General features: G+C 40.8%; 2 protein-coding genes across 4 annotated transcripts; one reads left to right on the top strand and one right to left on the bottom strand.

The window, feature by feature from the left end:
• Positions 1–134: 134 nt before the first annotated feature.
• selenot1a (selenoprotein T, 1a) lies at positions 135–4750 on the top strand. Its single transcript, XM_066682094.1, has 6 exons — positions 135–369; positions 1335–1445; positions 1553–1679; positions 3153–3240; positions 4002–4170; positions 4272–4750. Exons 1-5 carry the CDS (start codon positions 239–241, stop codon positions 4124–4126), a joined length of 582 nt encoding a protein of 193 aa, XP_066538191.1. The 5' UTR covers positions 135–238; the 3' UTR covers positions 4127–4170; positions 4272–4750.
• A 184-nt stretch (positions 4751–4934) lies between these two features.
• LOC136707826 (glutamate-rich protein 6) lies at positions 4935–11994 on the bottom strand. 3 transcript variants are annotated; one of them, XM_066682092.1, is made up of 10 exons: positions 11772–11994; positions 10958–11068; positions 10605–10697; positions 9605–9780; positions 8883–8947; positions 7620–7786; positions 7440–7519; positions 6826–6978; positions 5976–6198; positions 4935–5703 (listed from the first exon to the last, which is right to left on the bottom strand). In XM_066682092.1, the coding sequence occupies exons 2-10, from the start codon at positions 11066–11068 to the stop codon at positions 5440–5442; spliced, it is 1332 nt and encodes a 443-aa protein (XP_066538189.1). In that variant the 5' UTR covers positions 11772–11994; the 3' UTR covers positions 4935–5439. The 3 variants fall into 3 exon arrangements, with proteins under 3 accessions (XP_066538189.1, XP_066538188.1, XP_066538190.1); XM_066682091.1 differs by lacking the exon at positions 11772–11994 and having other exon boundaries at positions 10958–11118; XM_066682093.1 differs by lacking the exon at positions 11772–11994 and having other exon boundaries at positions 5493–5703; positions 6139–6198; positions 10958–11118.
• Positions 11995–12629: the final 635 nt, after the last annotated feature.

Raw genomic sequence — 12629 nt, 5'->3', positions numbered from 1 at the left:
GATACACCAAAGATCAAACCGACTTTGTTTACCCACACTCTTTTACAGCTTTACGTGATAAATGACAAAAACTTTTTTCATAAGGAAGGAACAGAAGGAACTGGCATTGAGTCTCAGTGTCATTGACGGAATCATTGGCCAAGTGTCGACTCTGACTCTCGACTATTCCTTTGGAGTGTAAGAATCAATATTTTGAGAGTCGACTCTTTATCATCAGCGAACCTTAGGTGCGGTGATAATGCGTTGGTTAGCGCTTTCGTTTCTAACTTTATGGATTGGCGCTCTTTATTGCGCTTCTGGAGAAAACACCGGCGTTAAAAAGATGAAGATGCAGTTCGCTACGGGTCCGCTTCTTAAATTCCAGATTTGGTAAGAAACACACAACCATAGCTTCTCATTCACCAGCTTCTCGTTGTAATTGCCCGTTCCACCTTAAGTGGTACGAATGCTACTGCAGCGTCCTTTAAGGTGGACTGGAATATTCAAAGAGAAGCTAGCGAATATAAAGTCGGTTTCGGCCTTGGTTTAACTCCTCTGCATTTTTAATCCGATTAAGGGCTTGTATTTTTGAGAGCTCCTTAAATACTTTAAAGAGTCCATAGCATGGATAACTGATACATAACCGTTAAACTACTTTACTGCTTGAAAATAACATAGATTAATATTTACATTGTTAACATTTCAAGACGTACCTTTCATTATTCTATTTACAGCTCAAACTAAACCTGTAAAACAGGCCATTTTCAGTTCACCATTTTGTGATATCACAAAATCCAACGTATTTACATAGAATACCTTTGCATTTATTATGAGAGAAGTATCAAAATAGTTTGCTTACACGTAGGAGATTAATTAATTCATTCAGCTCCTGTAAACATTATTTTTTTACTTGTTTTGGTATTCAACACAATTCACCTAGATATTGATTAAAAAAAAAAAAAGCAATCATTAAAAAAACTTCTGAACAGAGCTGTTTTGACAAGGGGAGAACGCTGCTGTGTACTTTGTTTCTTGTGGTGTTTTGTTCACTTTCCAGGCACAAATTGTGGTCAGTCATCTTATGTAACAGTTTGTTTTGCATCCGTTTATTATTATTATTTTTTAATAGGTTATTTCCAGCTGCAAAACCTGGCACATCTTAATATTGAAGACTGAACACTGTAGAATACGAAATGATCACATCTTTTTATGTAGTTTTTGTTATTCCTGTTTTTCCCAGTTGTGGAAGCTGCATGACCCTGTTCCCAAGCATAAGGGTTTCTCTGTGTTTTCAAGCTGCTATGGTTGTGTGTGTGTGTGTGTGTTCTCTAAAAAGCTTCTGTGCTCTTTTCCAGTATCTCCTGAGGGTACAAGCGGGTGTTTGAGGAGTACACGCAGGCTTTGTACCAGCGGTACCCAGACATCCGCATTGAGGGGGAGAACTACCTCCCCCTCCCTGTTTACAGGTGAGAGCAAAATCCTTTCCGCTGTTGTCTTTCAGGAAAATTACCAAAAGTGATTGAAGAGTAAAGCTTTTAACATCTCTTATTGTCTCCTCTGTTTTTACCGTCAGATATATCGCTTCCTTCCTGTCCATGTTCAAGTTGCTGCTGATCGGAGTGATCGTGGTGGGGAAGGATCCCTTCGCTCTCTTCGGGATGCAGGCTCCAGGACTCTGGCTTTGGAGTCAGGAGAACAAGGTCAGAACCTGGGTGCATTGGAGCAACACTTCAGGGCTAAATTTGACTTATTTCTTGACAAGAAGTTCTTGTCTTTGCCATTTCTGCTTCATTCTTTTATTATTCCACTCTCATTTTCGTTCTGTTCTTTTATTGCTTTCATTGCTCTATTTCACTGTTTTTACTTGGTTCACTCTCATATTTGCAAGGTTCTCATTTCTCTGCTCTCGTTTTTTTACTGTTCTTTTTTTCTTTAATTCTCCTCTCCTATATATCCACCATTGTTGTGGCCATTTCTGCTCAGATCTCTTGTGTCTCCACTCCTGGTTTTGCAGTTTTTCCCTTAGTTCTCCAGCGTCCCTGCGCTCTCTTCCTGTTTTTGTTCGGTTCTTTTATTTTCCCACTCCCATTGTTGCAGTTTTTGCTTGATTCTTTCATTCTCTGCTCTCCTGATTTCTGTTTTTGCTGTTTACTTGATTTTCCTCCTCTCTTGGTTTTGCCTTTCTTTGGATAGATTAGAGCTATGATTTGCGATATCCAGACGAGAGGGCAGAATGATTCTAACACTAATAATTCTGAAAACTGTTTTAGGTTTAGTTGAATTATAGACTGTTTTCCTCACATGGATTATGTAGAGTTTGTCATTTGCAACGCCAGTGCATATTCTCAATGAAAATCCTTTAAAATGTAGGAATAAGTTTAATCAGTGTCTGGGGAAGCTGCCTTAAATGTTACTTATGTCTATCCCTCAAAGAATATTAGTGTTGTTTTTGTGTCTTTAACCTCTCTAAGGAGCTGTTTGTGTTGGAGTGATTGGGGACTAAAGGGCCTCCAGCTGTCTGCCCCCTGTGGCCTGTGGTTGTGTTAGAAGCTAATAGGTCACTCGTGTGTTTGTCGCTTCTTTGCTCTCGGCCTCAGCTGTGTGATCGTGTTTCGCCTCAGGACAGTGAGATTAAAACGGGGTCCTGCTCAAGGACACACTCTGATATCAAGTGGAGTTCCTACCCAGGTTTGGTATTGAAACCTCGTCTGCTGTGACTTTTTTTTTTTATTTTTTTTTTTATGAAGAATCAAATCGCTTAGTGGCCACTGAATGAATCAGTTTCTGTTCCATAGAGCGGGTCCTGCACATGGGGACTGCCGTGACAAGGTGGTTAGGAAATTGAACTTGTAACCAGAAGGTTGCCCCCCCGACTGCTTCCCTGGACGCCATGGCTAAAGGATGTGCTCACTGCCCCCTAGTGTTTTCTAGTGTGTGTAAATGTGTGTTTCACTGCACAAATTGGGTTAAAAAAACTATTTCCTGTGGGTGCACAGTGGCCAATAGTTATTCTGTGTTTTAAAATAGGTTTAATACAGGAATTCTGATGCGTCCCGGCCACTAGGGGAGAGTATAATGGTGCTATTTATAATGTGAAGAAACAAAGGTGAAATTCACCTTTTTAAAGTTGCAGTTTGTAATCACACTAAACAGTTGTCTTCTTACTTGGACAGATCTATGCCTGCATGATGGTGTTCTTCTTCAGCAACATGATTGAAAACCAGTGTATGTCTACGGGTGCTTTTGAAATCACACTCAATGGTAAGGCTCTCTGTCTAGTGCCTTTAAGGGGGCTTCTCCTCTTTCTGCTCATAGGAACAGAACACAGGCTTATGCTCTTGTGGGGGGGGTTCTGATCTGACCACATCCAGGGGTTGATAAGCACCTGTGGCACTTCCCCAATGTTTGAATACATCTGGCTTAGAGTTTAACCTCCTGTTCTCTGTTCCTGAAAGCTTTGCTTTAAAATGAACCCAACTGCTGTGAAATTGAAAAGCCCTACTTCTGCCTCTAGATGTCACTGTGTCTGAAGAACAGAATTCTTTAGCCATGCAGGGTAGTTTGGACTCTGTCATTGGGGGTTCCTGCTGTGTTCTCCAAGTGGGGCAGATTTGTGTGGGGTTTGGAGAGTAGCATAATCTGATTTTCAACATTAGAACAATTCAGTTTATTAATATTTATTTACTTTTTCCAAAATGTAAACTTAAATTCTGCTGTTTTAGATTTTTACACATCTTTCATTGAAGAGGCCTTTTCTCTAATGTATTTACACCCACGTCAAAGTACAAAAGGGGCTGAAACAAGATGGGTTTAATATTTATTAAACATGATCAGAGAATGATCTGCCTATCATTGGGCTTTTTAAAACAACTATAGTGCAAGGATGCCATGTGCAGTTACTTTGTCAGATGATGTTATTAGTTCCATCTACTTACAAAGTAACAACAAATGGGACACATCTCGAATAGGCTTCACCCTGTAATCACTGTAGCATTCATGTCCACTCTTCTGAATTGGGTTAGACGTTCCCGTGTGGTCGAAGCTGGAGTCCGGTCACCTGCCCTCTATGCAGCAGTTGGTGCAGATCCTGGAGAATGAGATGAAGCTGAACATGCACATGGACAGACTTCCACACCATCACTCCTAACCCTGCGTCTCCCCCCCACGGCCTGGAGCCTGGGACCCCTCCATGTACGTATAGCCTCCAGCTGTGTAATGTCTCTCTTTGAACACACAAAGGCAGTGCATTAACTAAGCTTCTGTATTTGCTAATGCTACTCTCTTATCCCCAGATTTGAGGTGAGACACTCCTACGGTTGCGAGGCGACATTTATGAAGGTTTGTGCTGAAAGTAGAAGATCTACTAGTGCAGACTGGATGCTCCGCCCCCTCGTCACAACCCCTGGAGATGCCCCACCTACAGAGACCGGCTCGGGGTCCACGGCAACAGGCAGTGGCCATTTTACTACTGAAGCCCATATGCTGTGCAATAACCATTCGGTTCGGGATTGACATTCACCTCGATCTGGGCAGAGAGAACCTGCACTACTCTCGCTCCAAGCATCACCACTGAGGAAATCCAGTACTGTCTCGTTTAAACCTTTATAATTCTCATTGTGTGGCTAAAACACGGTCCGTACATTATTTAATAAGAAACTCAAGAACTTATTCCACTGACCCAGTCATGTCTTTAACATTAGACAGAGTATCTGTTATATTATTGACTTCCTGTAATTTTTGTATTTGTTTCTATAGACCACCGTGTTAACTGAAAGGATAATAAAATTAATTCTAACTAAGCTGTTTCTGACCATTTTATTACATAATTATATATTGCTTAAACCATAGAGTAACTGAAGTGGATTTTAGATGGCATTACATACTTAATTTCGGGAGTCAGAGTTAAACTCTGGATGGTTAACCATGCTGAATGGCTTTGCCAACTTCTCAACAGTTAGTTATATACTTTAAAGGAACGCCGTGTAAGATTTTTATCTTAAAATTGCATCTTCAAAATCATTGTGATGTAATAATGAGAATGCAGCCTTTGTCATTGCTACTCTGGGCTCTGCACCTTAGAAAGTGCACTATGTAACTCCTGGGGCCAGGTAAGAAACAACCCCACCCCACTTAATTTCAGGACAGTGCAATAAAAGTGAATTACACTTTGCAACTGTAGGGGGAGCCCAGGAGCAAAAATACCAAAACTTACCTAACTTAGTGTTACTTTAACCTCAAATAACTACTCTTTGTAGTGTGATTATCAATCTAAATTGGTTTGTATTGGCTTGTGTGCAATACCCACCTCTTTCGAAAACAAAGTGACACACATGACAATAGACCAAAGCCAAAGAGGCTTAGAATCTTCATCGTCCCATTTTCATAATTCATTCACTGCCTTGGATCATGAACAGAAATCTGTTCCTCAGAATTAAAGTAACAAACCCCTGAGCTCAGCAGTCATTGGTAGTCCTGCAGACAGTGCTGGATAAAGGTCCTGTCTCTGTCCTTCATGTTCAAGCTGTAGCTCTCTCTCAGCAGTCTCCTGGCCACAGAGAGGAGGACAGGGGACAGCTGGGTGTTCTGGTGCCGGGGGCTGGAGGGAAAACGATGGCACGTTCGTAAACGAGTGAGGGTCAGACGCAAGTAGAGTCGGCCGGAGATCAGGAGGAGCTCCTCTTCAGACAGAGACGAACCTTGATGAGGACAGTCGTCATCTTTCGGCTGTGAATTCAGAGAAATATGGATTTTAGGAAGCTTTCCCTGTTTCCCTGAACACTGCTATGTGAAACAGCCCTGGTCATTGATTTTCCCCTTCTGAAATCTAGTCATGTTTTGTTCCCACGCCTTTGAAACTGAAACGAGATCCAGTCACTTCCTCACAGCCATGAACAGCACAACATTTAATTGTTGCAAAGGCCGACTAGATTCTGGGACATTGCTGTAAGGATCTGACTGTATCCAACCCCGAGTTCTATATAAGATTTAAGACGTACCGTCATACAGCTGCCCACACTGAATTTGGCCTGTTGTGCCAAGGCTAGGAAGGACACAAAGACACACTGCCGTCCCAAAATCCTGACCCCTACGTTTTTGTTGAGTGACAGAAAGATGGGTCTGAGTGGGGTAGGTGTTTGGGTGTGGTCACTCCAGCTCCACCTCCTGGTCTTGGCCCCTCCCTTGTCAAGACTCCGCCCTCCAAACATATCCATGTTCAGCCTGAAAGAGATAATACACCTGGTCCTTATAGGAATATTTTATAAAGCAGTGGAATGGATTTTAAAAGCTCCTACTACACATTTTTCGAAACTAATATCTGGTACTTCCCCCTACTGCCCCCAGCACCCCCTCTATTCTCCATTATCCATTAGTCAGTACAGGACACTTCCTATACCCATATTTTCCTCAGCACTGTAGTGACAATGACATCAATGACATAGTAGCTGCCCCAAAATATCCAGCTTAGTGTGCAGAAATGTCTAGGGAATGACGATCATTGAGTTCAGCTACTTAAGGTGCTCAGGCACTGCTTGTTTAATCTCCACCGAGCATCATGAATGCAGATGGAGCAGCTGCAAATGAGCCTGAGGTCACCATGCTCAAAGCCCAGTGGGTATAAAGCAGTGGAACTGTTGTGTGGAAAACTGACCGCTCTCCATTTCAGAAGAGTGGATTTTAAACAGGTGTCCATACACAGGAATGTGTAAACTGGACGGTGAGTGCATGTGGTTTTCGTCTGCATAATATTTAACTCTTCAGTGGTTGACGGGTGAGCTGCTCTCTGTTGTTTCACCGAGTTGATCAATAACCAATCCACACACAGAGCGAGAGGGACCTTGACCTTACCAGACCCCTCCGTTGCCATGGTAACAGGTAGCTCTCCCGTTGGACTGGAACAAGGCTCTAATTGGCGACTGGTGTGTGATGTCATCATGGACGACACACACCTTCTCCTTCTCGTTTATGAGGAGGATAACAGCCAGATTTCCTGATGGATAACTGTGTTGCAGGCGTTAAGGAAGTGCTGGTATTACAATGAACGGAGTCCCTACAAATATTACAAGTCCACCTTAAATTAAAGTTGTTGACATGGAAGGCACACGTGGCGCTGCTTCACCCACTGAAAGGGTCCCAATTAGTAGTAACAGCTTCTACACATCTAGAAAGATTTTAAGTAGATGTTGGACCATGTCTGTGAGGATTTGATGGCATTATACTCCCAACTCATCCCAAAATTATTGCATAGAGCTCTGTCACATCCAGACATGGGTTTTTTATTGCTCCACCACCCAGTGCTAGGGAATGTTATACCCATCTGACTGACACTTGGCACTGGGCATGGTGAACTTAAGCTCATTTATAGCTGCTCTAGAGTTTACCGATTTTTCATGCTGTCCACAAAAACTGACTACAAAGACTGGGACAGACGATGTATGTGTACGTCATTTCTGAAAGGATACAAGACCTGGGCAGAGCCGTCTGGAAATGCGGTGAGGAATTTATTACCGTTTGGGTAACATTTCTGTATGAAACACGCATCCTGCGAAAAAACATATGGCATTAGGTTTATCTCTTTAGTATACTGGTATATTATTATTTTATTGCGAGCTGTTTATTAGTCTCATGTTTCAGGGAGTTACCTGATGATGGTGTAGGCCAAATCCAGCTGGTCCAGATCCAAAAGAGTTTTTCCACTCACAAAATTCAGGCTTCTCCTCTTTTCTGGACTCCTTCTTCACAGCAGATATTCCTTCCACAGGAACACAGCTGGAGAGCTGGAAACTGATGGTCTTGGTGTTGTAAAAACCTGAAGAGAGGTGGACTCTATAGTCAAAACTGTAACTAGGCATTCACCACACTTCAACGTATTGGAATAAGCCTTAATCTCAGCTCCAGCCCAAACCTATTTATAAGGTGACAAAAGTGCTGAAGATGGTAGGGACAACATAGCATGTTTAGTTTAAATGTACACACACACACACACACACGCATGCACATAATCACTCACACACTCATTCACTTACATAATAACTCATGCACACACAAATACACCAACCCAGTCTCACACCTATTCGTGATATAGTCACATATTTAGGGGACTGCAATTCGTGACATTGTCGCATATTTTCGACATCATGATCATAAGTGTATGGGTAATTATCAGAAACACTATGCAACAGTAACACGAGAACTCTTCCTCATTACAGGCATCATTACTCATAACATAGAAAAAGGCATAATGCGAATTACATAACATAGGTTCTTATTCCAACAAAGGCATATAGCATTTTATTATAATATTTCTCCTAAGCAATGCTTATTATTGGTGTCCTACTTTAGTTTTAACTCTAACGAGAAAATTTCTTTCACTTAACGTTATTTTGACTAATTTTCAAAAGGTTAATACTGAAAAGGACATTTCTCTAGCCATTATTTGCTTCGACATTTTAGCAAATAATTAATTAGTAACGTTATATTTTCCGTAAATAAAAATAAGGCCGTGGTATTAACACATGGTAATGACGCCTTAATGAGGAAGAGTTGTCGTGTTGCTGTCGCATAACACGGCGCACAGATATGACGGTTTGTATGGAAATTTCCCATTCACTTATGACCGTGATATTGTCGCATAAAATGTTGAAAATATGCGACTATGTCACGAATTGCAGTCCCCTATATATGTGACTATATCACGAATAGGTGTGAGACCGGGTTGAATACACATTCATTCACTCTCACATTTCACCTCAAAAATGGTTGAAGTGACTGGGTGTGTGTTCATTCAGAATTTAGTCTGGACAAAACTAACACAGTTAAAACGTGTAACTATAGGTGCTTTGCATCATTGACACTGTGTGACAGTGGCCTTTTGTTTATTAAGAGAATAAATCTGGTTTACAAACTGTTCTCTGAAGACAATCTTGCTTGAGCCTCTTTGTAGAACCTCTCCATCTCTTTCTGCTGCGCTCTTACATTCAGCCACAAGAGGGAAACCAAAAAGAAATGGGTCAGTATCAATCCCAGTACGGGATATGTCACAGACTTTGACCAAAATTGTTCTCTATTCACTATTCCCAACATTTAGAAATCTGAAGCACTAAGTAGAGCTGGTTATGTTAAAGCAAACAATGTGTTGCATTGTGAGCATTCTGAGTCCACTAGGGTACATTTTACGTGCACTACTTTATGTTAGTTATAGTGCATTTTATATTACATACTGCTACTGTGCACAAAACTGTGCCCTATCTACTTTATAGTGCACTATGTTGGAGGTCCACCATTTTGTATAGGTGCATGAAAATACAAGTGTGTTCAAAATGGCACCCTACTCACTATTCCCTACATTACTCACTATATAGTGCATTATTATGTGGTAATGAATTCACAAGGAACCCTCAGCTAGATTTTTACCAAACATGGTAGTATATTATGGGTACCTTTTATCCACTGATTGTACATTACATATTGCAGTGCATTGTGGGATTATTTTAGTGCAATTAAATGTGGGCACTATGTTTTTGGACAACAATATAATTTAGTGGAAACCCACAATATAGTGAATAGGGAACAGTTCGGACACAGCTGGGGTTATATTCAGAGTCAAGGGGTTCTGTCTTTCACAGACCTGTGTTCCTCACTGTCCCATTCTCCAACTCCCAGCTCTAGCTCATTCTCCACAGTGCTCTTCAGTTCTTCAGATTTTACTGTTTCACTAGGCCTTTCCTCAGTTAGCTTCAAAACAAATCGCGTCTCCTGAGTCACCTCCTCAAACACCTCCCTGTACCTCACACAGCAGAAATCCTGGAGAACACACCAACACCATGTTCAGATGTTGGCTAAGAGAATTTTATTTATTTATTTATTATTTACTTTGGTTAAACACCCTGGTTTAAGGTAACTGTGTGGTGAGAAAGGGCTAGTTTAAAAATATTGTGGATAAGCTAAGACCTGATGAACTGCACTTTATTTTAGATAATGTCTAATAATGTTAACCTCATATTATGTGCAGCAAAATGTAATGCCCTTAGTGTTGTAAAAGAGATGTTGTATCAAAATAAAAGTCCCTATACCTCATTGTTTGCTTTAGGGAAGTGTCAGGTTGTAAACATCTAACTAAACAGCTTCAGATCAAGGAAAGAATTAGTAAGACACTTTTACAGTAAGGATTAGAAATTTTGCCCATTCTTAAACAGAATTAAAATCACAGTTTTATAGCTAAATTAATAGTAGGTAATATTTGGTATTTTTTGCTTCTGGGGCTCCTCCTTCTTTTACAAAGTGATACTCATTTTTACAGCACTGTCCGGGTATAAATGGTTACATTTAAAGTTACATAGTGCAGTTTCTGCAGTGCTGAACCTGGGGTAGCAATGACAGAAGCCCTATTTTTACTATTACAGGTCAGTAAATTATCACAATGATTTTGACACTGTAATTGTAATGTAAAAATACTAGTATTGCTTTAAAAATGAGTTGAAGTCTAATACAACCACAGACTGGTTATTATCCAACAGCATCCACAAGGTTGTACAGAAAAGAGGATTCTGTTCCTATCATTAGCCTCCATTGCAAAACCAAATTTCAATATTTGCTATTTATTGAGGCTGTTTTGTGTTCAAACCCACCTCTAGCCCTTCTCTGTGAACTTGATACAAAGGAGGCTTAGCTGCCGTACCGCAAAATTCACACCACGCCGACTGATCAGTAGAAATCTGAGGCTGAGAAACACACATTCACAAATCAAGCAACGTTAAAATGTGCTCATTGTTTTTACATGGCTTCTCCATAGGAGCACTATAGTAATATTGTGTGTTGCACTGGAGTGGATCAGACACAGCAGTGCTGCTGGAGTTTTTAAACAATGTGCCCATTCATTTTCCACTCTATTAGACAAACCCACATTGTTCACATTATCTGATTTGCTTGAAACCATGGTATTAGTGATAACATCTTTGACCTGATTGTCTCCGGGAGCTACCTGAAGACTGACTCTCCTCTCCAGAGGTTCTCGTCTGTATCTCAGGACACCGTGGAGGCCATGGCTAGGGTCCAACGGAGCTTCCAGAATCTGTTTATAATGCTGCTCCATCTCAAAAACAGCAGGTGTACCAGCAAAAGAAGATCATGTTTGAGATTAAAGCCTGAGTATGTTGGGTGTATGAAGGGTTGACCGTTGTGTGTGAGAGTAGATGTTCTTACCGGATCCATAATTTCTGCTTCAGGCTTCAGGTCCACCAGCACTGATGCTGCATTAAACACTTTCTAATATCATTAGATGCAATGTAAACAATTATAGCCTAGGAGACCACTAATCAATAAATAAAGACCATAACTGCAGCTTCTTGTGGCTATTAAGTTAATGTGTTAAGGCTTAAATTTTCATAATTCATGGTCACTTAAATTATATTAATCTAATAATATATAAAAATAATATAATAATATCACTTATAATAACTCATTGCATCCATATATTTATTTGTGGCCTCAATATATCATCTTGTCGCATCAGTATACTATCTTGTGGCCTCAATATATTATTTGTGAACATTGTGACCTCTATATAATTGCTTTTGGCCAAAAATATCATTTCATGGCCTCAACATATTACATTGTGGTTTTAATATAGTATCCCACAGCATCAATATATTAATTTCTGGCCACATCTTATTAAAAATGACCCCCAGCTCCAGTAACTGCAGGCCACTAATAGTAAATGATCACTTTGGCATTTTTAACAAAGACAAACAGAGATGTTAAATATGTAAAGAGTACAGGTTTTCTCCAGTGCTCACCTGGCTTTGAACTCCTGCCTTGCTCTTTTGAAGTGTCTTGGACGTTGTTGACGACAGGGAGTGTTTCGCTGTCCCCTGTCCTGGAGCGGGACATTATTTTTGGCTGAAGTGTTCCCAGAGAAAGAGAGAAAGGAAACCTGAGCTTGCTTCGAACACTTTCCTTTAGCCCGTTTTGGTGAGAATCAACACGACCTGTTCCAAATCTTAAATAGTCAACTTCTAACCTCCGCAACCTTTGTGGAACTTATTTACTCCACTGGGCCCTCTCCAGTGTTGACGGTATCCATGGTTATAGGACAGTGTTGTTGGGCCTGTAATATCAGTGCCTGAGGGAGTCCTGGCGGGCGGCCACATCAAAGCACCAGAACAGAAAGGCAGGTCCAGTGTCACTTGTTTTTTATTCTAGGGTCATGGATTTCCATATTTCAGATTCTGATTCTAGTTTTGTTACAGATAGATTGTTCAGTATTTAAAGGAACCCTGGGTAGATTTTTGACCTTAAAATTTCAGCAAAAAAATGTAATGCTCCACCGAGATGTAATAGGGAAAATAGAGCCTCTTTTGTTGCTGCCCAGCACTGCAGAAACCGCACTATGTCAATCTTAGAGAAGGGTAGGAAACTACAATTAGAAGCTGGGTTCTCTGGCGTGATCCAGTACACCCCTGGGGTGTGATGCACTGCTAAAACTAATCATCTTCATCAGCTTATGTGGCTGCCATCAAATCCTCACAGCAATGTTGCAGCAGCTCTTGATTTTAGGGATTTCAGAAGGAATTTTTTGGATGTCTACAGATGTTGTTTGCATGTCCAAAAATAATGGCTACACACACACACAAATACAATCTGGATGTGGCCCC

This window comes from Hoplias malabaricus, chromosome 9 (genome assembly GCF_029633855.1).
Source record: "Hoplias malabaricus isolate fHopMal1 chromosome 9, fHopMal1.hap1, whole genome shotgun sequence".
NCBI classification, from domain to species: domain Eukaryota; kingdom Metazoa; phylum Chordata; class Actinopteri; order Characiformes; family Erythrinidae; genus Hoplias; species Hoplias malabaricus.
The sequence above is the reverse complement of the archived record's forward strand: the minus strand, read 5'-3'. Positions and strand labels throughout refer to the sequence as shown.